Source organism: Poecilia formosa, unplaced genomic scaffold, assembly GCF_000485575.1.
Source record: "Poecilia formosa unplaced genomic scaffold, Poecilia_formosa-5.1.2 Scaffold143, whole genome shotgun sequence".
In the NCBI taxonomy this organism is placed as follows: Eukaryota; Metazoa; Chordata; class Actinopteri; order Cyprinodontiformes; family Poeciliidae; genus Poecilia; species Poecilia formosa.
Window position 1 is genome coordinate 222,425 of NW_006800082.1, and position 25,103 is coordinate 247,527.

At 39.8% G+C, this 25,103-nt stretch overlaps 1 protein-coding gene across 1 annotated transcript in view; it reads right to left on the bottom strand.

Annotated features, from left to right (window-relative positions):
* The window catches only part of cadm1a (cell adhesion molecule 1a), a 416,025-nt gene that overhangs the window by 4,631 nt on the left and 386,291 nt on the right, over positions 1 to 25,103 (bottom strand). Inside the window, exon 9 of the mRNA XM_007562962.2 lies at positions 3,381 to 3,509. Within this exon, the coding sequence (XP_007563024.1) occupies positions 3,381 to 3,509 (129 nt within the window). The remainder of the gene's footprint in view (positions 1 to 3,380; positions 3,510 to 25,103) is intronic.

The following is a 25,103-nucleotide window of genomic DNA, read 5'->3' on the forward strand; positions in this document are numbered from 1 at the left end:
CCTTCGGTCTTCAGAGTCGTGACACGAGAAAGGTGTTAGAAAGCCTTTGCATCAGACATGCACCAGTAACGGCACAGTAAAACGGCAGCGTCCTAACCGAAGAAGATAAGGCAGTTATTGAAGCTAGAGTGAAGCAGACCGCTACTACGCCTTACCGCAACACGGCATACAGCAGTGATCCTGCAAACGTCACCTAGTCAACGTCGCCATGTCTAACAAGACGTCATCCCTTAAGACCCGGTCCGAGGCTTCCAGTGTCTCCTCTACAAGCTCCGCAGCAGCCAAGGCAAGAGCAAAAGCTGAGGCAGCCAAAGCCCGTCTCAGTTTTGCAGCAAAAGAAGTTAACTTAAAAGTAGAAAAAGCCAAAATTGAGGCATCTATTGAATTTCTACAACAAGAAAAGGATGTAGCTTCAGCTATTGCAGAAGCGGAGGCATTAGAAGCAGCTGTTGCCACACAGATAGAAGCACGCAGCAACCCATGTTCTTCATTAACAGATGACCGTACTGAACAATATGTCATCAGCCAAGCTAAATTTGTAAAAGAAGAAGAAAATAATGATTTTCAGCAAGCGGAAGAGGAAAATGCACTTCAAAATAAACCAGAGTTCACTAGCAAAAAGTTATTACACTCTGAAAAAGATGATTCACGGCAAGTTCCAGTCTGTCCTTCCAGTTATCTCAACAACTCCCAAAACCCCCCAGTCATTACCACGTCTCCACATACTAATAAAGATTTCAGACCCAACTGGTCACATCACATAGAAGCATCTAACTTCTACAATGCTAGACCCCCACGCCAAGAGTCTCAAGACTCTAATGTAAGTGAATTTATTAGATACTTTGCTCGTCGTGAATTGGTAACAACAGGGCTTCTCCAGTTCAATGACAAGCCTCAAAACTTCAGAGCTTGGAAACGCTCCTTTGAAAATGCCATAAGAGGTTTGGATCTAACAGCAAGCGAAGAGATGGACTTGATGTTAAAGTGGCTCGGCAAAGAATCTGCTGAGCAAGTGGAGCAAATTAGGGCTATACACATCAATAACCCAGTCAATGGCCTCAACATGATCTGGAGCAGACTTGATCAATGTTATGGTTCGGCGGAAGTGATTGAAGATGCACTTTTTAAAAGAATTGATACATTTCCAAAAATCACGCCCAAAGATTACACAAAACTGAGGAAGTTTAGTGACCTGCTCATGGAAATGCAGTGTGCTAAAGAAGAAGGAGACCTCCCTGGTTTGGCTTTTCTGGATACAGCAAGAGGAGTAAATCCTATTGTCCAAAAACTTCCTTTCTACTTGCAGGAAAAATGGATTACAGTAGGAACTAACTACAAACGCACGAGAGGTGTGCCCTTTCCACCATTTAATGTGTTCGTAGACTTTGTCACACAAGAAGCGGATGCTAAAAATGATCCCAGCTTTAACTTCGTGTCATTGCTTGACGTTTCCAAACCAGACAAGCCACCTTGGAGAACAAACAGACAAAAAGAGATTTCAGTGCACAAAACTGATGTCGTCTCTCACTCAAGTACAGATATGCATAGATTTCTGAACAAAGCTGTGGATAGTGACAGGATCTGCCCCATTCACAAAAAAACTCACTCTCTCTCAAAATGCAGGACATTTCGTATGAAAACAATAGACNGATGTAATAAATAAATAAAATAATTATTGTGGATTAGATTGTTGTAGGGTTCTTCCTGTTAAAAGGAGTTGTTTCTTTCCACTGTCACCACATGCTTGCTCAGACTGATTCAATGCATTCAGCCTGGCTTCCTTAAATCTAATGTTTTGCCACTTGGCATCAAATTATTGACTGATCTTGATTGTGTTCTATTAAAACTTGAAGTTTAGATTATCTTGGATCTTAATTTCCACTAACATTGGAAAAGTTATGACCTGTTGAAGTACTTGGCAGGCTGACCAACATTTCTGAAGCATTTGCTTTGGAGAAAAGCTGCCACACTGATAATGTGCTGATGCCAAGTAACCTGAAACTCTGACCCGAGCAGAATCATAACATAAAAACATTTTTCTGCATCTCTAATTGCCTCATTTATGCCTTTTCCCCTCTGAAGTGTTTAATGTACGCAATCCCATTTCCTCCTGCGTTGGAAACATTAACGTGTGAAATTCCTTATAGATTGTAATTATCTGGCCGTCGTGAGGGCGGCGTACGATGAATGTCGTGCTATTCATCAGGACCGCTAGAAAAATTCAGTTTTACTCATCATCAGTAACCCGCAGCACTAATGGCTGCTCCTCCATCATTTGGCAAACTTCCAGCCAGTGATGTAATAATAAGAGAAACAAACTGAAGCACTTTACATCGTGACGGTGCAGATGGCGCTCCAGAATATAAAAAAGAGCTTCTAAGAAATGTTTTGGCTTAAATATCTTAAAATAAAATTCTTAATTTGTCTCCTCATCCTGACCATTTTAAGAATAACATTTGACCTTTGAACCCTTCAAGCTTTTATTATTTTTTATGGGATTTATAAGGTTCTCACACACAACAGACAAAGCAATGGCAACTGAGCAACTTGTCCAATAAAAACCAAACAAACCCCGAATTCTCATTTATCTAGTTCATCCTTTGAAAAATACCAAAGATACCACAGACTGTGGACGCTGACATTACCATTAGCATATACGCTGCTGCTACATATTTAGCATTGAGATGCTATTTCAGGCCTGAACAGCTTTGCTGACAGGCACACTCCTTTTAGCACAACTTGAAGACAACAATTGTCTTTTCCAGCATCCAATCAGATTGTTTTGGAATCTGAAACTAACTCTTAGTAGACCGAGAGAAGCAGTTTCTTTCTCCATTGTTAACATTTGCGGATTTCACTTGTGCATCAGGTTTCTGGGTGTACCAGAAAAATGTGAATAAAAAGATTCCGGCTTAGGAAAAAAGACGTTACTGCATTAAATTCTCTATAATTATTTCATCATATTTGAAAAATTTAAGTCCCGACCCTACCTCAAAGGTTACATATTAATAAAGGTTTACTTATTTACTTCTGTACTTTAAAACTGAAGAAGCCTTTTGGATGAGAGATGAAACATTTTCAAGAAACAGTAGAATAAGTTCTACGCAAGCACTTAGGGTTAGCTTACCTACTAATGTATCGCCTGAGTATAAAAAGGGAGTCTATGTCAAATTAGAAGCTTAAGTTGCCATCTCTGGCATTATCATGTGGAATAATAATTTTCTGAAGAAAAGCCACAGTACCAAGAAACCTGAGAAAAACTGTCTGTTTAGTTGGAAGCAGAGTGAAAATAAACTATGGCTAGTTTAAAACGTTTCCACATCTACTAGAACAAATAAAACTTTAGTAAGTGAGATCCAGAGTATGAACAGGTCTGCTACCTTTGTGTCTTGCAAAGTAGCGTCCCAAGACGATGAGCAGGCAGAGCATGGCGAAGACGACCACGGCCACCACTCCTCCGATGACGGCGTGGTCCACCGTCCTCTGTGCGCCTTCTCCAGCTCGAGAGTCTGAGAAGAGAAAAGGCCATGAGAGAAACAGAACCCATAAAACCGCCTGCGACATGGTGGGAAAAGCGATTAACTACTGAACCGCTGTGGATCTGACAGAGAAATGTAACGTAGAAGTAGGTTCCTCTTAACGAAGAAGAACCTAAAATCTGCTGCTGTAGCAACTCAGAAACACGGCGGTGTGGGTCGCCTGTGACCGGGCGACTAACTCACATCCTATTAATATATAAATGTTACTACTATCGTTCAATATAAACTAGATTATTTTGTTAATTTTATTCGTCAATTTATTGAAAAACATGAAAAAAGACACCAAAGTCAAACTGAAGTAGCAACACTTGATAGTTATATTTAGATATAAATCTAAATAACACAATATTTAATAAAGTATTCACACCCCTGTAGCTTTTCCACATTTGTCACAACAAATGATCAAGTATTGTCTGGGATTATAAATCATAAACCAACACAGAGTTGAGGATAATTGCAAAGTGGAAAGAAAATCATGTGAAGTGGCGGTGAATCCTCCCAGGAGAGGCTAAACCACTGAAATGACTCCAACAGCTCATCACTATTTGTGTTTCCATCAACGTTTTCATGTTGGTTTGGTTCAGTAGTGGAGGTCCAACTGTGATCTGGAACATTTCATCTTGTTGTGACTAGTCTGGTTCTTTGACTCCAGCAGGAAATCATCTTAAAAAGCTAATCGAGCTCCTCAAAACATTGAGAAAGACTTTTTTTCCCTCTTATTTTGTCAAACATAAAGCTGCAACTACAAATCACAAATTGCCACAGTTCACAGTTTGAGATGATTTTTAAAAAAAGTCAGGAACTATAAATGGTTTTTAAATTTTCCTTCCTTTGACGGTTCAAACAAAGAGCCATGCAGTTTAAAATCCGCTTCCCCACGTGAGATAATGAAACCACAGTGGCTGTGTTTCCCTTAATGAAAGTAATTGCACCTAAGTGATAGTTTCTGCGTATAAATTGCCTCCCGGGACATTTCCAGGAACTGTCAGGGATCTGCGGCTCGTTTCAAACTGACCCCAGAGCAGATTGACGCCGCTTTTCGGTGTGATTTAAATAAAAATTACTACCTTTTAAACCGACTTTGTAATTATTTCTCATCCTGCTGTTTGCAGAGCAGAGAGGAAGTTAGTCGGCACTGAATTTATGAATGCATTACGTCTGCTGCCCCCTACAGGACAAACCTCCACAACAGACGAATAAACTTTTATTTGCTGTGCTGACTTTGAATTCATCTCACTCCGTTTCTCCACTAAAATTAATTTAAACCAGAAACTTTTGATGCAGACAATCACAACCGTCCTCTGCACCCCGTCTGCAGCCCTCCGCCCCCCCGAAGCCCACATTAACATCGTAATAGGAAAGTGTGTTAAAGCACAACTCTCGCAGCCTGACAAGAAGTGAATTGGATGTCAGAAGGATTCCTGCTCAGTTTAATTGAACTTGCCCGGTGCTAAAAAAAGAAAATCTGCAGTCAAAATAACCTATTAGATCTATAAGGTGAAGCTTTGTTGAGTTTGACAGGTAGAACAGCACTGACCTCCACAACGCTTTTTTCATCACAGTGTTAAGAAAATGGTCTGAGTAAATACAAAAAGCATTTTTAAAATGGTAACTACCCCCTAAACTTAATCATTTTGTCCCAATCTTCTTGTTCATTCAGCTACACTGGAGGTTTTTAGACCCTAAACATCCCATTTAAGGTCACCCCACACCATCCCAACCAGATTTAAATCAGAACTTTGACTAGGCCACTCTATCTTTTGTGCTGGTTAAACCATTCAGAGGTGGATCATTGTTGTCCTGCCTAACCCAAACCGGTCCATCAGCTGCAGTATTCAATATATTAGCCATCTCCCAAATCAGAAGTTAATTTTGGGATTTCATATAATATGTTTATGATTGGTGTCATGTTGGATGACTGTAAACTATGTCAGAATTTTACTTCATAAAGTTTTCTTTAAAGAAAAAAATAAGAGTATATCACTGGTGGTGCTAACACCAGAATATTCGTGCTATTGGACAGCAGAGGAATGGTGACTAATCTAGCCATGGTAGGTAGTCACCAGTCTCTACAAAGCTAATGCTATCCTGTCCATGCTAATGCAGAATACAGGAAATGGCCAATTCAGTGGGTGACCAGCTAGTGAATAGACTGCTATTCACTAGCCTCTCCAAAGCTAATGCTAGTAAGTAACCTCCTTTTGATTTGGTAGCATCAGCCAATCATTTACCGTTGTTGGCCAATCATTAATCAGATCAGTTGTTAGCTTCAGAATAAATGTAGCTTCCTGCGACAAGTTTCCTCTGATGTACAAGTACAAGTCAGCCTAGGCATGCTAGTTGTTAGCCTCTCCAAAGCTAACGCTAGACCATCTTTGCTAATGACCAGCAGAGGAAGTAGCCAACCCAGTGGGCGACCAACCTGTGTGCTTGTCACTAGCCTCTCCAAAGCTAACGCTAGTGAGTTGCCTCAGTTACAGTTACTAGCCACTCATTACTCAGATCAGTAGCTAGCTTAAAAATACATTTAGTGTCCTGTAACAAGGAAACAGCCCCCGCTGGGTCTCAATAGTCTTAATTTTAGCTCTGAAACTGCACCAGTTGCAGACCTTGGTTGGAGCCAGTGGTTATTTGAGCTAACATTGCGGTTTCCTCTGACATCAGGTGATTTTTCTCCACACAATGGCAGCTCTTTGGATACTTCTTCTCTTTCTTCACCATTCTCTGTAAAGCTGACAGATGTTTGTACGCAGATGTATGTCGTGTTCTTATTCCTCCGTGAAATTAGAACTTTTCAACTGAATTAATAAAAGCCTTAAATTAATATGACATTCATGCTGATGAGCTGTAATAAATAGTTTGAGGCTGGTTATAAACCATGTCACAAATCTCGCTTGGAATGTAATTAGTGGGAAACTCGCAGGATCTTCGTTAAAGCACCGTGAAGATGCATCGTGTTGATGAGACCAAATGGGTTATTAGAGGACTTAATGTAGCAGCAAAAAAATAACATTAACCTCAGAATGGAAGTTGTGAACTGAAGATGTAGGACATTATGAGAAAAAACAAACTGTGTAAGAGATAGTCATAATTACTTCCCCAGCAGTAGCTCATGTTTAATGGCTCTCAGCTACTGTACCGTCCCTTTACAGCTGGGGACGTATACCTGCTCTACTTCCTGCTCATTCTGAAATTTTTTTATTGACACACTTTAAATTTAGGCACAGTAGAGTCTCCTGAAAGTTTTCTGTGCTTTCATTTTCAAACTTTATCTTGAAATGTGCTTGAAATCTAAAAGCTGAAGTTAAGGTTGGATGATACGGCTGAAAAACAAATCACAATATAAGAGTTTCATATCAGTGGATTTCAAACATTATTGATGAGTTTTTTATTGTTTTAAATCTCTGAAATACTGTCAAACTGGTGGAGTGACCTTTCTTGTTTTATCTACAGCTTTCACAACACGCTACTTTTTTTTAAAGCCGTTATGAAGCACAAAGGCAAAACCTGAAACTGCTGCTGCGCAAGTTACTCAGCAGGTTGTTGCTAGGCAACCAAAGAATGAGCGAGTTGCTCATTCTTTGGTAACCAAAGAGTGAGTGAGTTGCTAGGTAACCAAAGAGTGAGTGAGTCAGCTGTTGTCACCAACCTAGCTTAACAGGCCGTGAGAGTTTGAGAGGCTAAAGCTTTTCTTCTGCCTACATCTCCCAGAATGCTGTGTGGTTCTGGATGTGAATTCAGTGAATATTCTATATATTGTCACCTTCATAAAATATTGGCCTAAATTTTTTTTTTTTTTTTTTTTGCCAAATGTCACTTTGGCAATAAAAACAACTTTCTACAGTGTGGACCAAAATCTCCAAATTGAAAGTATTCAGGGGCTAAAACTGTTTTTCTCCCCAAGTGAAAAACCTGAAAATAATGTGAAATCTCTCTCTTTTACCTGCACAACATTAAATAAAACACACAATATTTTATATTTACCTTAGCATTTAATCATTTAACATTTGGGCTTATTATTTTCCTTTTTTTTAAAGTCTATAAAATGTTTTTGGTTTATTCCCAGAAATACCCAAACATTGCAGTATGTAGCCAAATACAACAGATGGGTGTTGGAATGTCTGTATTTAAGTAAAAACTCAAGATGTTTGTGACAGTGCTTATTACAAGACAAAAAAAAAGCTAACTAAAGAAAAATGATTTCTGTTGCACTTAACATTTTTAGTTGAAAGATATAAACTTGCCATGGAAGATATCATGCTAAAAGAATGTTGAAAAAAGTTTGAAGGGCATAAAAAGTTAATCCAAGGGCCACAAAATGACAAAAAAGGGGAAAAAATTATGATATTGAATGTTGAATATTGTATCAGGTGTATTATACACTGATACTGATCATGTGATTGTCCCAAACGGAGGATCCAGCAGTCAATCGGGAGCGGCCATTTTGCCGGGAGAGAAACTTAGGTGTGAGACTTTCTCATTTTCATGGAACATGTTGACGGAGAAGTGAAAGATCTCCTAATTGGATCTCCTAATCTGCTAATTAAGCATTGGTGATTTGGGTGCTGTGCCTGTAGATAGAGGGGCAATAAGGAATACAGCAGCACAATGTGGGCGGAGTGTCACCGGCGCACAAACGCCTCGTCAAGATCCACTTCCAATGCCAGCAACGCTGCTGGTTAAAGAGTGAATGTAATTAAAGCACCAATGCACCTATTCATTGAACCTATTTAAAAATGTCAGGGAAATCTTTTGCCTCTCGGATGGCGAGCTACGCCGCTTCCATACAGAACGACTCCGCCGAAGGTTTATTAAGCCTTCCTGAAAGATGTCAGAAAAAGGGCTTTTCATTTCACTTCTGAAGCCGTGTAAAAACACAGAAAAGTTCAAATTTAAATAATAAAAACAGGCAAATTATTCTTCTCCAGCAGTGATTCAAGAGATGGCTTCATCAGCCAGAGGAGTGTTTTTTACGAATTATTTTGAGACATTAGAGTAACTGGAAAAAGTAAAAAAAAAAATGAAGGAAAATGGCTCCTTAGTAGCTAAATAACATATATATGTTTCTGCATCAATTAGGCAGAAATGGAGAGACAAGCTGGAAAAGTGTCAGAAGAAGAGCAGAAGAAGAAGAAACATCTTGGATGCTTTGGGTCCTGCAGCAAGTCGACATCTACATCCACTCCAGGAACTCATCAGCGACTCATCCAGAAGAACAGTGACCTGCCTCAGCTAAGGTCAAAGGGCATGATTCAACAATAAGACAGAGAGAAAATATCTTCCACTGGAGAGTTTCAAGACTAGAACAGCTGACCTGACTCACATTAACTAAACATCCTGATGATCCTGAAGACTTCTGGGAAAATCTTCTCTTGGCTTGAAGAAGTAGAATGGATCTTTCTGGAGTAAAACTGGAGTATTTTCCAGTCTGACATGTGGGTGCCGGTGGAGAGATGCAGCTCTGAATATCAACTTGAACTCCAAAATGGGATTTACAACGACCTCATCTTAATTCAGGGAAATCTTACATCTTCAAAGAGTTCTGTAGTTTATCTGATTCAAGGAAGGGAGGAAGAAAAGAAGGAAGGATAGGAGAAAGGAAGGAAGAAAGGAAAAAAAAGAGGAGAGAAAAGATGGCAGGCAGACAGAAAGGATGGAAAATAGGAAGAAAGGAAACAAAAAAGGAGAAAAGTAGGAAAGAAACAATAGCACAGATGGGCTCTTGTTTGCACTGGATTTGTTGCTGTTTGCCCTGAATAGGCTAGTGTTAGCCTTGGATAGGCTAGCAGTAGCCTTTGATAGGTCTGCATTAGCCTTCAACAGGTTTGCGTTAGCCTTGGATAGACTGGCGTCAGTTTCTATAGGCTAGCAGTAGCCTGTGATAGGCTATCGCTAGTCCTGAATAAGCTAGCATTAGCCATCGATAGATTTGGATTACCCTTGGATAGGCTAACACATGGCATGCCTAGGCCGGTTTGGCCTAGTACTTTTTTCCAATGCAAACTTTATTGAGAAAACTGGCTGGCACACAATATCTAAGCGACATACAACAAATGTGTTTACCGTATTTTCCGCACTATAAGGCGCACTTAAAAACCTTCAATTTCCTCAAAAGCCGACAGTGCGCCATATAATCCGGTGCACCTTATATATGGACCAATATTGAGCCACAACAGGTCTAGCAACTATGGTAAGCAGCCGCCGACTTCATTTTTGCCGGTAGAAGAAGAAGCGCGCGGTGCATGCTGGGATAGTTGTCAGAACGCTGGTTTGTTAATAAAGTTTGACTGACCTATCTACCTACCGACCTGATAATCAGGTCGTCTGCAGGTCATTTAGCACCACGTTCTTCACAAACATGCTGTGCGCGAAAGGAGAAGGGTGACCATCGCCCGGCCACGCCCCGGCCCAGTTGCGGAAGGCTTTCCTCGCCGACCGGAGTCGGACTGTTTTGTTGACACTCCGTTTAGTGCATCTCCATCTAGTGGATGCATAACATAACTCCAGCCTCTACTGTAGCGTCTATTCTATGCGCCTTATAATCCGGTGCGCCTTATAGTGTGGAAAATACGGTATGTGTTTTTGAAACAGTTCACTGTAATCCAGTGTGACACCTAGCATAAACACTGTATTTATGCTACTGACTCTGCAGATGGCCAAAGGGAAATTCTACCAAATTTTTCACTACCTTGAACATCTTTAGTTAGCTCTAGTTTTAAAAACTTCAATACTCAGACTCATAAAACATGGACTAGATTATTCAACACTAAAAGCAGAATATTATCGGGTATGAAAACACACTTTGTTTAACTAAATAAGACAAACCCAAGGAGTCAGAATTTGCATTTCATTATCATTTTACATCTTTTTCACTCTCCAGTTTTCTTTCTCTTCAGCTGGAAATTAGATTTTTAAATAAAACATGCACTGAAGGTTAAACGTCATCGGGTGTTGAGGTAGAAAATCTACTTTCTGGTACCAACATCTCAGCCAGCTTTTAAAACACATTCAAAGGCCTAAATCTGGTTACAGGATTAAATATCTAATTTACAGCAGGTGGAGAGCTGCATGGGTAAATAAAACCCTGCTCATATTTCCCTCTCATGTAACATCAGCCTTTGTGTATGTAATGAACTCCACTTCTGGTGTCAAACAATATAGAGAAGAGAAAGCGTTCCAGCTAGTAAGCCAAGGCGAGCCAACAGTACATTACCTCCTTTGGAAACCTTGCACCTTTTTTTATCTGACGGGGCCATTCATCATTTATCTAATCATGGCAAGTCCTCATCCAAAATGTAATATAATTATGGGCTATAACTGTTCTCAGGATATTAAGCTGTATCTGGGCCACGGCTAGCTCAATAAACACCTTCTAATAATGGCTTTTAGTGGTCTCTGGAGCGACTTATCCTAACACACAGAGGACTCTCTACGGCTCCCAGGGCCAAATGAGTTTGCAGCTTGTTGCAGAGATGCACATCAGTCCTGTTAATGGGGACACAGTTTGGCAAAAAAAGAGAAAGAAAGCGGCCCAGTGGTGCTTCTCTCCAGCCTCCAGACTATTCTTTGTGTGATTATCTACCCGACTCTCTCCTCCCACCCTGCTGTCGCCGAGCTGCACCAGTCACCCCGTCGACGGCTGGAGACGTTACCCTGGTTGGTGCAGCTGCATTCCCCTAAATAAACAATCACCTGACGAGCACAAATAAGGTCAAAACAATTATTAGCCGTGTTTTAATCATAAAGAAAAGGCCAGGAGATAAATAAGCCATACTGGAGAGAAAACACAGACTCCCAAAGTGGAGTGCCATGCCGCCTCTTCCCCTGCCTCATTGATAATAACAACAGAGACTCTGTGTAGCCCGGTGTTGTGTGACAGAATGGTATCAGTGAAATGACATCGGGGGCTTTGTGTAGATCTGTGAAAACAGCAGACGCAGCCCTGAGTGAAGGAGCTGTGCCAACAGAAATACGGAGCTAATCCTGGAGAAGAAGCCAAGACAATGGCTGCATTAACATACCGACAGTCAACAGACAGCGGTGCACTTGCCGGTCAAGGTCGTCCATGAACCGCTCACGGATTAATACACAAACTTCTGTGCCAAAGTAAAATGCTAGCATTGCGTTGTTTTTGGGGAAGCAGAACTTCATCATCTGCTTCATCTCCAGCATGAGGTGGTTCTCTTTCTCTCTGCTCCGAGTCAAACCAACCAAACAACCTGTTCCCCTCCTGGCCTGTGGGGGCGCTGCACCAAGAACCACTGAAGGAAACTACACAAAAACCTCTGAAGAAGACACAGAGAACTTCCTTCTTCACTAAATGGAAACAAAAAAATGCTGGGGTCAGACTGTAGAAGCATAATTTGCTAAAAGATCATGAACCATTTCTCCTGCTAGTACTAGGCTAATGTGCTGGATTTAGTTGTATTTACCCAAAATGCCTTGTGCCATTGTCCGCTTCCAGCTTTCGAAGCAGTTTCCGGTCCACTTGGCGTTCACATACACATTATTAATTCACTCCAACTGAAGTGAGACAGAGGTTTGTAGGCAGACCAGAGTTCACTGTTTTCATACCTCCCCCCAAAAAACAAACTTTCTAGACAAATGAGCCAAGACACCTTTGTAAAAAGAAACATGTCCGCCACATCACTAAAAAAAATATACACACAGGTTCCTGGGTTGGATTTCAGTTATTATGAGGCTTTCTATCTGTAAGCTTCTCTTGCTAATATCTCTTGCTTATCTGTTTTAAGATAAATATCAATATAAATTAGCTTAAATTAAAAGTTAAGATAGTGCTGCTGCGACAAAAGATTATTATTTTAAGGTTTTTCATTCATCTTTACCAGTCAAAATGTCTTGAATGAAGCTAAAAACATCAGACTTTTCCAGCTTTTTTCCTGTCTGAATTCTTTAACCTGACTGACTGCAGGATGCTGGTCTTCAGTTCAAACTAGAAGTCAAAGCAAAGGAAGCATGGAGGATGGACACCGGAGAGGATCCCTGCAGTTATTCAGAATATCACTGAAAGAAAAAACATTAGTGATGTTTTCACTGATAAATTCCAGCTTGGTACATATTAGAAATGAACCTGGAAAACCTCCACGGTGGCTTTGCCTGCCAAAAAGCGAGCGAGCGAAGCGTTTCAGGGATCTCAGCAGCTGGAACGGTGAGATTAAATTAGAACAGGAAAGAGTGGAAGAAGGTGCTTTACTCTGGATATTAATAATCAATTTCAATTTCCTCTCAGATCTAATTTTTATCTTGTTGAAATAGAAATACTTTAGAGTGTGACCCACATTCTAGGACAAAAGAACAGAATAGTCCATGAAGGATAATTGGAACTTTTGAGGAAAACTGTAAAACTGTCGTCTTTGTGGGAAAACCAGGAATATTTTAATGTAAAAAATAAAACATTAAATACGTTTACATTTTTTTTATTCAGTAGAAAGAACAGGAATAAAGCTAACAGACCAGGGTTTGGAGAAATAAAGATGGAGAAATAATCTCAGTTTACAGAGTCAAAACTACAGCCTTTAATTATTTTACGTTTATTTAATGTGACATTAAAATTGATTAAAAATTATTGTCTGTTTCAAAATAGCCGTCTTTTTTAGGGAACAGCTCCTGAGGTGTCAGAGAGTGTGACAGTCAGTGACAGAGACCATGGGGTGGGAAGATTTTACTCAGTTATAATAATCGATTTTTGAGTCAAAGCGATTATTCATAATGATTTCTGCTTTAATCTATCGATGTGCAAAAGATCCTCGTGATCTTCGATAAAAGACTAAATGACTCCAAATGTTTGCCTTTAACGAAGACAGGGCCGGTTGGATCCCTCTCCCTCTCATTTTTGTAGCTTCCTCTTTGTTTTGGCGCTTTCCGCTTACGTTCCAGAACCGTCTCCATGGCGACATCAGAACACCGTTACAAAATGGAGGCTCGTAGACAGCATGTTTTGGGACATTTTAGGTCGATTTTGAAAGTTAATAAATGAGAACTGGGATTTTATGCGAATCGATTTTTTTGGCACACCCCTCCCTAACAGATCCATAATTCTCTCTATTTAAAATGGGAAAGACAAGAAAACATGATATTTAAATGTGTGTGTGTGTGTGGAAACACCAAAGAATAACTTCCTTGATTTAACAAGATATTGCTCCTGAATTTATTTCCAAGCTCCGGCAGTTAAACGTTTCAGGACGACTAAAAGATGACATGAAGGTCACATGCTTCACCGTTGCCAGTAAAACCGAGTTATTTTTCACCTTGTGTGACATGAAGCAGCTGAAGGAGACGACGCGAGCGGCCATTATGGTGCAGGTGTTGTTGCAGCCAGCAGATGGTTGACTGACAGCTGCGATTAACGAGCATCTGGACGCCCTAATGAGGCTCTCTTTGTTATTACAGGCCATCACTATTACAGCACATAATCACACATTTTGTTCTATAATATTTCCAAACGCTTATCAGACAAAAACTCTGTTATTTGGAAGACATTGTCTGGTAATGATGCCCATAATCGCAAAACCATCTGCTGGATTCTGTATGCGGATCTGGAGGTTTACAGGTAGCATTCAGGGGGAGGAGCAGGGGAAACTCTGGTTGCCATGGTGATATTAAGGCAGAGGTGATTAGCTGAATCTGTTTTGACCTCGACCGATTCAAGAAACGACCTTCAGTTGCTGCAACAAATCCACAGCGATGGAGTTAAACTGGTTCTACTGGTTACAGCTAACGTGACTGAAAAGATGGCTGAACTTCCTTCAGGGTAAATGAAACGTCCATCTGTCCATCTGTCCGTCCGTCTGTCTATTCATCAACTGAACTCTCCACCAAACCATACGTCTATCCTCTGTTCCTGCTTCATCTTTAATATCATCCATCATCTTCTCTGCAGCTCATTTTCCAGAACCTGCTTGAACTTCATTGTTGTTATGTGACTTTAATTAATATTAATTAACCAACAGCAGCTCATTTATATGTGTTTTGGTTTGATTATGGCTGATAATATTCCATACTTTTGTGACCACATACCCAAAACTAGGAACATAAATAATGTAAACGGTGTTTGTTGATTTAAAATCTTCAGAAAAAAAAAGCTATAATTTAGCATTTTTCAGTGATTATTTATCTCCATAACGCTGGTTAGACACATGGAGTTTGAAATGTTTTGTTTTGAGAACAAAATGGAAGAGCTAAAAATGTCATCTATAACAAACTCTGCAAAGCAAGAGCCGAAGATAAAAGTTACCGGAGCTTCAAAACTTTACGACTCCTACCAAATAATTCCTCTCCTAATTTCACCATTAACAAAAACACTAATTAAAACTTAAAGGCCGTTTTTCTTCCTCTGCTGAGAAGTTTTCAATCCCTGCAGCTGCTGCTTGATGAAAGCTGTTGATGCTTCGTCTATTTCAGGACTCCTCAGTTTATTTCATCATGAAAAGCCAGACGGAACCTTAGAGGTTCCCTTGACTTTCAGCAGGAGGCGAGTTATAAGGGGAGGTAAAAGGTTTGTGGAGGTGCTGGTGGTTTGGGGGGGGGGTCTGTTTGTCACCTGTCACACTCAGTTGTGAGTCTCAAACTAATTAATGCAGCATATGTGGCTCATTTGAAGAGAGCCCCAAAGGCAGGTTGACTGCCAGGTTAGAAAGAGACGCGTCTACCTGCACGCACCCGCTCAGTGAACGCCAGTGGATCTTAAATAAAAAGGTCCAACTGGGCCATTAATGACTTCTCCGTCTTAATGAGGAAACCGCATTAGATGTGGGCTGTTGGGTTCTGGGACGAGCAGCAGGGTTTCCAATCTACTCTGAGTTTAACTCCTTGTATGACTTCTGGAGTTAAACCTTTGGGTTCATTAGAAATCTGAGTCTCTTATTTTTATGTCCTTTGTTTGTCCCAACAAGGAGAGAAACGTCTCAGAATCTGAAAACCTCATACGACCTCATGTGATAACCAAATATCGCGCTTAAACGGACGGTTTGATGGATTGATGCACATTGGACTCTGTCCATCCATCGTCTGGATGGACAGACGAACCATTGGATAGACAGATGGCTGGACAAGTGGAAGGATGAATGGTTGGGTGTTTGGTAAATGGATGAACGGTTGTTGGATAGACAGATGATAGATGGATGAAAGGCAAATAAATGGATGGATGGACAGATGATGGATAGTTGGATGGATGCAAGGATGGATGTTTGGATGAATGAACGGGTGAACAATTAATTGATGGATGGATAGATGGATGATTCAATGGATAAATGGATGATTGGATGGTTCTGAATCATATCTTCATAATCGTACCTTCACTGATCTTATTGGACATTTTTCCTCTCAGATTGGCATCAAACCATTTCAGAACCAGGTCAAACCACTTAAACCTGTTCACCCCTGTCTACCCCCCGACCTGGCAACCAGAACCCCCCCACCTGGCAACCAAAACCCCTCGACCCGGCGACCGCAGCCCCTCCACCAGCCTCCAGTCCTCCATCCCGTCTCCTCTGCTGATGGTCTGTAACGTCGTCCTTCTGCAGCAGTTTGGTTGTCGGATTAGAGACTGAAGTGGCGTCCTTCACTGCTGTTCCTGTGAGCAAAGTGGCCATTATGCCTCCGCGTCCCTCCTCCACTATTAGATCTCGGAGTGCAGCTCAATTATCCCACGACTTTCACCAGTTTGCTGACAGCTGCGTTGGCAGAGCGTATCCTTTTCCAGACGTGCTCACCTCTCCGGATGGGAAATTAGTCAGAGCACCGAACCGTCGGCTTAAACAACTGACATTTTCCCTCAAGATGCCCTTTCATTAAGGGTGAGGAGACATGAGAGGACCAGAAGCTGATTGAACCTCCAACATCCAAACCTTGACTCTCACCCTGCTTCTTAGAAACAAGCTACTCTATAGACGTCCAGAAAATCCTCCACAGCTTCTGATTGGTGCTATCCATCATTTTTATTCAGACTTAGAGAAGCTACATGATGAAAAAACTTCTACTTTCCTGAACTGCAGCCATGAAAACACATTTTTATTTCCTCTAATGCAGAGTTTCTCAAACTTTTTCAGACTGAGGACCACTTCACCCATTTAACAAACACTCCTAGTCCAACTAACCTGAAATTTCAATAATATAACATCTTATTATTTACAACCTGAAATGAAAACATTAGTCTCTTAACTCACTTCTTCTTTGATGATCCTAATGAGAAGGGTGATGCTGTTTTGTAAAAGAGACTGGCCATGACAAAAAGATGAACAATACTCAGCATGTTTTGTGTCTGTTAGTGTGGATTTTAAGTTTTCCAATATTAGAAAACACATGGATATAAAAAAAGAAGCTGTTCTTTTCTACAAGTGTTGTGTGCATTAATAACATTATAGGGCTTTTTGTACTCTAGAAGCATAATTAAAGAAAAACAGACTTTTTTTCATTCCTAAGAAAGCCCAAGGTAAATAATTATTTCATTTTAGGTGTTCCAGATGCAGTTAGTTAGCACGGGGCGCAGCACTGCTAATCTAAATCTGCTGGCATGCTATATCTCATAACAATTTTCTAAAAACAAAATTTCTGTATCTCACCCTGAGGAACTGAAAAATGTTCCTGCAGGCATGAATTCCTCTGATCAAATAAAATTACCATATATCTTTTGGTAAGCTAACTGTACACCTTACAGTTTAATTTCACATGTGCACCTTTAACTAAAATTGTTTTCTCAGACTCAGATCTAGAAGCGGACTTGAAGTTTATCAACATCCATATCAAAATATATCTGTTTCTCATTTAAAGTAGAAAATCTAAGGCTTAATTTCTGTTTAAAACAGCCACTCCTCCCATCTATTTTAGAGGGAAATGTACGATCTAAAGAGGAGCTCCTGGTGTCTCACTGTTCTCTCTCTTTTAGACTCAAAAAGCAGGCCATTGCCATGGCGACAACATTAAGGAGGACACATAGAGCCAGGCGGTCAGCGCTGATGGCTTTCTAACAGACTCTGACTTGATAGTCACACTCTGAGCAAAGGGAATACAAACCTGCATTAATATTCCTCCAGAAGCTAGCTTAAAATCAAATATTAGCTCATTAACAGGACTCTGGAGGAATTAACTAGAGACGGAGGAGGAAATTCAGGACAAGGGACACATCTAAAAGTTTTGACAACTCTTTATTTAGAGAGACAGTCATGTCTTTAGACTTCTGGAGAAAACCCATAAAGGCAAGGGAATGCAGAAAGATAAGAAACATCCTACTGCTACCAGCTAGCATGAAGCGCTAGCACCACATGGCATGTCTCCAAAGCCTAAAGTTTTACCTCCCTGAGTGCAAACTGTAATCTGGCTTTTTATGTCACTGCTGGAGGATTGCCATCTTCCTCTCTGAGCATAATTTCAGTCCATGTCGGTAAAGAACTTGTTCCACTGTGGATAGCGTCTCTCTCTTAAAAGCTTTTGTCAAAATCTTAAGCAAATCCAATATGTTCCTATCAGAATTAGGGATAAAGAAAACATCAACACTGCAGAAACACAAAATCTTATCAAAAAGTATCTTTATCTAGTTTCTAGAGCAAATAAAAAAATAAATAGAAATTTTTCAGCAAGACATAGTAACTAGTTAAGTAATTCTTTAATAGTGGATAAAAGAAGTACTGGTTCTATTGACAGATTATTTCACTTATAAAATGGGAGAAATATCTTGTGAAACAATCTGCCAATGGAACTAGAACTTTTCTATCAATATTGAGGAATTATTAACCTAAAACAAGATCCTATATTTTGCTGAAAAACTTACTCTGTACAAATCCTTGAACATGAGGTCACTTTGCAGCCTTTTGTTTGGTTTCTTGTCCAGACATTTCTATTTCTATAAATCATTTCACATGATCCTGTTTTAACTGAAAAAACACAAAATCTTACCAAATATTTATCTTGCTTTTGTACGTTAAATAACACAAAACTTACAAGTAAGTTTGTCAGCAAAACATAGGAGCTTGTTTTAGGGCAATCATTTGCAACAAAATAATGCAAAGTGACCGCATGCCGATGGGACTGTGTCTGATGCACATCATGGTGGACAACCTGACAAATTGCGCCTTTATTGCTAATGCTGCTAATGTTTAGGCATGGGCACTGTAACCCAGACTAATTGTATGTTTAATCAGTGTGCGTTTAATGGCACTGGAATGACAAAACAAAGCTTTGCAGCGCAGAGTTAAGCTGTTTTTAGCTGAATAATGAGCAGCTGCAGGGTCCATTCATTCTTTAATTTCCTGTCTTTCTCCCAGTAACCTTGTTTCCTTTTGCATGTAAACATATTAAAACAGGTGTTGACCTGGCTGCAGCTACAGCACACATTAATAACCTGCTATTCTGGAAAATGGCCACCGGACGTCCATATGATGTTCTACTGATTTATCAATCCACACTTGAAACAAGGAGGCGGTGTTCAGAAAAATGAACAATATTGTGTATAAATGCTGAGTTTGTGCTCAGATGCTCTTTAAAAATGAAGAAATGCATTCAGTCTGCATTAAAAATGACCGACTGAGTATTTCCTGTTTTAATGACATCAGAGCAAAGCTGACTGGAAAGAGAGAAACATTGTCTTTATCAGATTAGAGACAGAATAAGTTTGCAATCTGTTGACTTTGTGTGTGAAAAGCTGAAGGGATTAATTAATGAATCTTTTTTTTATTTAGCCATAACAGACAAATGGAAAGATTTTAAACTTAAATAAAAATAAGATTTTGTTTTATTTCTTGTTTTATTATTGCATTCTCTAGGTATTTTTTTTTTCTGAATTGTTTGGCACAAGAGTCTTAAAAATATTTTTTACATTTATTTTGATTATTTGGAGGAACATTGGAGACATTTTTGCAGAAAATCTCTAGACATATAACCAGTAACAACGGATATTGTTTTATTTAGGACTTATCTTTCATCTGCTCTGAGCTCCTCTGAGTTTTTCAGGGTGCAACAGAGGAACCAGTAAATGACGTGATGTTTACTGGTTTCTGTTTGTTTCTGAAAACCAGACGGTGATCTGAATAACGGCAGACCTGCGTTTGCTCTGTTTGGGTTTGCAGCTTTTGTTCTGCGGCTGATCGCCGCATTAGGAAACAACAACGGGCTTTTCACAGTTCACGCTTTGCCAGCCGCCACATTCTTCCGCTCACACCTCAGCGCCAGATTATAAACGATGGCATAAATTAATTACAGGTAACCAACACCTTAACCCACCACCAACTTTCAGTCGGCGTGTTTCCATATTAATGGAGTCGCGTCTCCGCCGCTGTCGGAGCGAATCAATCCTCGCATTGTTTTAATAATAATAAATATTCCTCTTATTGTTTTCCTTAGCATCACGTAGCATTTTAGACTTTCAGCTGCTAACTCTAAGGGGTTGATTTATGTCAGGAACAATCCAAGCAGAAAACACATGCAGACACTGCAAAAACACAAAATCTTACCAAGTACTTTTGGTCTAGTCTCTCGTGCAAATATCTTAGTACACTTGAAGTAAAGTTACAAAAGTAACTTTTTAGCAAGAAATGGGAGTTTGTTTTAAGTTAATAATTCCTTAATATTAATAAAAAAAAGTACTTGTTCTATTGGTAGATTATTAAATTTTCAACATGATGTTTTAAATGTTCATATAAGTGAAATAAAGTGCCAGTGGAAATGTTACTCTTTATCAATATTAATAATTTATTGACTTAAAACAAACTCCTATGTCTTGTTGAAAAGCTACTTGCAAGTTAGAATACTTGAAATAAAACAAACTAAGACAGTTTCTCTAGAAACTAGTTGAAATTCTTGGTAATATTTTATTTTTGCAGTGTAGTTGCACTGAATTTGACTAATTTTTCAACAACTACTGTCTGCATAGTTTTGGTCTTTGAACAACTGCTTCTTGTTTACTTACTGAACATATTTGATTAATTCCTGATCATGTAATTTTAAAAATAACCTTAAAAAACCCATAACAGATAATGAAATGATACTGAATTGATGGAATGGGTGAATTTATATTCAAAGTGAAGATTACTTCCGTTTGTTTTTCATATATATTTGAAATTTATGAAATTTTGTGTTTTATTTGTTTTAAGGTATTTTGTGATGCTTTTTTTCAATGTTTGTAAATTGTTGAGGAGGTTCATTTTAATTTTGTGTTTTGACTTTAGGAAGTTTGTAAGGATTTTAACGTAATATTTATGGAAGAATCTTTAAATAGACAAATAAATATAATGACCTAAATTCAAACTCATATCTCTGGGATTCACTTATGGCTAACATAGTTAATAGTAAAAATGAATCATGCATCATTTTCCATCCTGTTCCTGCTGTATCACATAAAATCACAATAAAACACAATACGTTGTTGAGGCTGCAATTTGAAAAATGTGTTAAACTTTAAGAGGCAGAAATACTTTAGCAGGATTTTGAGCCTGAACCAAAGCCAGGAGCAATCCTCATTAAACCTCAAAAGTCACTTTCAGCTATTACATAAGCGCTCCAAATCCTTTGTATGTGAATACAGAAACATCCTCAGTGATCAGGCATTTATTTATATTCCCCTACTGATCAAAACCGCTTTAGAATATCACAAAGAAAGCCAGGCTGCCTGGCAGTGGAGCACGAAGACATGAAAGGTGACTTAAAACATTTGCACAGGGAGCAAAGTGAAGCAGATGAATAATGAATATTAAGATGAAATGTTTCTTAAAAAGGATGATCCACTCCATCTTGGCACAGAGCCTCTGTTTACCACATTTGGGCCAAAAATATCAAGAAAAAGAGAGAAATTCAGATTTCATACTCACGACGCAGCGCTGCAGCTAATTACTAACATTTAAAAAATGATTATGGGCTGAGAAAGAACATCTGGGGAAACCATTCAAAAACTCATCAATGCCCACAAAACATCCTGCAAAAAATAAATAAAAACTCAAACAAAGCATCTGCTTTCTCTTGAAGACGAGTTTTTCTTGTCAGTAGCAGGCAGGATGCTTCAGCGCCGCCGCGGAGCGCCAGCTAACTGGTGGAGATGGAGGTGATTAGTTCAGGGAGAAATCAGACGACAGCAACATGGAACTATAATACAACCAATCTTTCTGATCATTCCCTGCTTTATGTGAGCATTTATGCTGCAAACTAATTAAATTATCTCCTGATTTGGTGATTAAATCTGAGATCTGGAGGCGGAGAAAAGTTACGTTTGTCCCTGGGAATGTCTGAGAGTCTGGACTTTGACTGGACCATTGCCTCACCTCGATTCTTCCTCCTTTGCTCTGGTTTCTTATCCAATTTTACAGCTTTATTTGATAATACTTTGGGTTGCAGAGGCGTTTGTGGTTGATTCAATGACTGCAAAGAGTCCAGGTCCAAAAAACTAAACAATTTCACCAAGTAACCACAGTTAGCATGATGTGTTTGTCCCGACCTACTGTGTTTGGTTTCCTCCGTTATGGTCAAGAATTTCTTCTTTGGTCTCATGGTTCCAGGAAGTTTTTGCTTCATTCGTATAACGTTCTGTGAACCTAAAACCTCCCACATCCTGAGGCACACACCAGCTCTGTTTATTCTGACTCCAGTCCGTTTGTCTAGAAAGTCCAGTTCGTTTGGTGAAATGTGAATGCTAATCGAGCTCTGGTCCATCTACAAACCTCGCCCTCAGCTCGGTTGAAGTGAACTCTGGTTCGGTTTGGATGCACATCAGAACGCCAAGTGGACCGAAGACAGCTTCAAAAGCAGAGAGCAAGGCATTCTGGGTAAATATAACCAAAACAAATATGCTCGTCTAGCTCTAGCAGGAGAAATGGCTCGTGGTGTTTAGCCATAGACAAAAGAGAAATCCTGGGTGTGCTGTGGTGGTGCAGGGGTTCTTGGTTCAGTGCCCCCCACAGGTGAGGAGGGGAACAGGTTGCTCAAAGGGTTTGGTTGGTTTGACTCAGAGCAGATGATGAAGTTTTGGTTCCAGTAGAACCGAGTCTACCGGACTATCAGGAGGTAAAACATCCTAAATGTACTTTCAAAATCTTAAAACACTGACCTGGTGCTTATAATATACTTCTTATCCTGTCAATATACATGATACCAGAGGTTATATTTTACACTGCAGCCTTTTCCCGTCTTCCAGCAAAGTGTGGGTGCAATCTGGAGGTGTGGTTTGTTGCAGCTTTCTGCTTTGATTAGTTTGGCGGTTGGAGTGCATTTAGGAGTCTCACTTCCATGAGTAACCATGAGTAACCAATCCAGACCAGTGTACATGGGTTACTATAGCAACTATGGCTCCCAGTGATTGATTTCCTGGTGGCATGCTCAGAATAATCAGACAATCCACTTTCTTACTGATTTTAACCCTTATCTGGTTTTCTGGAAGCAGATAAATGTGTTTAAACATGTAAATTAAAATCTGAGGGGATCCCAAATAATGACATCATGAAGATGTTTGCAGAAGTTGCAGGAAGTCTGGATCACAACCAGAGTAAAGTACCATCTCTGCACGTAATTTCATTAGCTTGTTGACCTGCACAAAGCCTCAAATAAGTCGTAGACCAAAATGAAATCATGCAGCTAAATTGCAACAAACAGGAGCTGATTTCTGGGCCCATGGCTCATTTTTGCTCTGCAGCTCACTAATTTGGTCATTAAACCAAGCGAGCAAAGTTAGGTTTAAATTTCCAACGGAGCAAAATGAGCACATTGATTAACAGAAAGCTCGTGACCGTGAATTCGCTCGCACAAATTATGAAATGGCAGCCAAAAAAAAACAAAAAAAAAACACACACACGCACAAAAATAAAAAAATAATGGGAAAGCAATGCAAATTAGACGAAATTAGAAAATGATGTGTATCAGCTTCAGTCAAACGCATGAAAACAAGTAAATGAGGTCTATTTTTGCCTCCACACAAAACTATCTGCAGTGGCTGATATAATCAGTCCTGTCCTCAGAGTGGCTTTTATTACCTTCAGGGAAGAACTGTAATTGGTTAGTAGGTGAAATCATTCTCCAAGTGTTTCCAGCTAGAAAGATTAGACTTATTGCAGCCGCAGTAACTTATTCTGACAGAATAAACTCAAGGAAAATAAGACTGGCGTCCCAAAAGACTGATCAGTGCAATCGATGAATAACTGATAGCAAGCGGTTGACATTTAAAAAGCCAAGCGGCGGTGCAAACACAAACGCACAGAAACAGAGACATAAAGAGGAAAGTAAAAGATACCAACCATGAGCTGCAGGTTCAGCGCTGGGCACAGTGTCTGAGCACACAGGGGGGAGGACAGGGAGGTGTGGAGGAACAGGAGGAACGACATGCAAATAAAGAAGAAACAGGGGGGAGGAGAAAACAAACAACACCCATAAGCAAGCATTCAGGAGACCAGAACATGACAAAAGACATAAGACTTAAGGGAAATCAAAGGGAGGTGGAGGCAGCGCAGAGATAAACACCAACACAAATACGTTTCCCACCGCAGACGGCGAGGACAATACGCAGCCGACCGTTTTCATGTGCGTGGGCACAAACCGCCCAGAAACATTTAACTACTTCCCAACGTCCAGTTATCACCGACGGGAGAAGTTCAAACAAAAGGGCTGAAGCTGCTGAGATGAGATACTGACCCGCTGCTGTCATTAACACATAAAGATCCACTTCACTCCATCTGACGGTTCACAGGAAACACGTCTGGTTTAGAAAACGGTGATAAAGCTGAAGCATAAAAGTTTTACAAAAAATATGTTATTTACATATATAACTTTCATAGAGTCACAGTTTGATATGTGGCAGGTAATATGTGAAAAAAACTGAGCACCTGCACCTTCACCCTGTGCTAACTAGAAACAGTCAATCAGAGCCAGGAGGCGGGTCTTAGTCCTGTCAATCACCCGTGTGGATGCTGCAATACCTTACTAACAGCAGAGCCTGTCCTGAATGCTAAAGGTAGTTAGCATGACCACCAATAATAAACAGCGGATAGAGTTTTTCTGTATTGGTAAGTTGTTTCTTGCCATTCGCACAATTAGCAGCGAGTCCATGAGGATGATTGACAGCACTAAGACCCTCCTTCTGTCTCTGATTGGGTCTTTTTGGTGCATTTCCTCAGACACCAATAGTAGCTCAGTAAAGAGTTGGAGGAGGTGTCTTATAAATATTTAAAAACATACTCTTTATGAAAGTTAGATACTGCAGCTTCAAGGCAAGAATGATGAGAAAAATGGCTGAAAACAAAGAAAATAATAAGAATAAAAAGTAGGACACTTTTAACTAGAGCTTGCAAAAGTTCCCCTGAAACACTTTCACAATCCTCGCAGCTACATTTATCTCTTTAACCTCTCCTAATAACTCCATATATTAATTTATTAAACCTTTAAATAAAGGCTTTGTTGGTTATTTCTATTTTTTTCCAGCAAAGGCTGTTTATTTCCCTTTAATGGTGCTTCATTTGTGAGGAAAATGTGTTGCAGCGGAGTGAAGACAAAAAATCTACTAAATCTTCTCTGAAAAACAGATTTTTCAACAAAACCTTGTTGTTCAGATGGAAATAATTACATTATTTAATTTTCTTC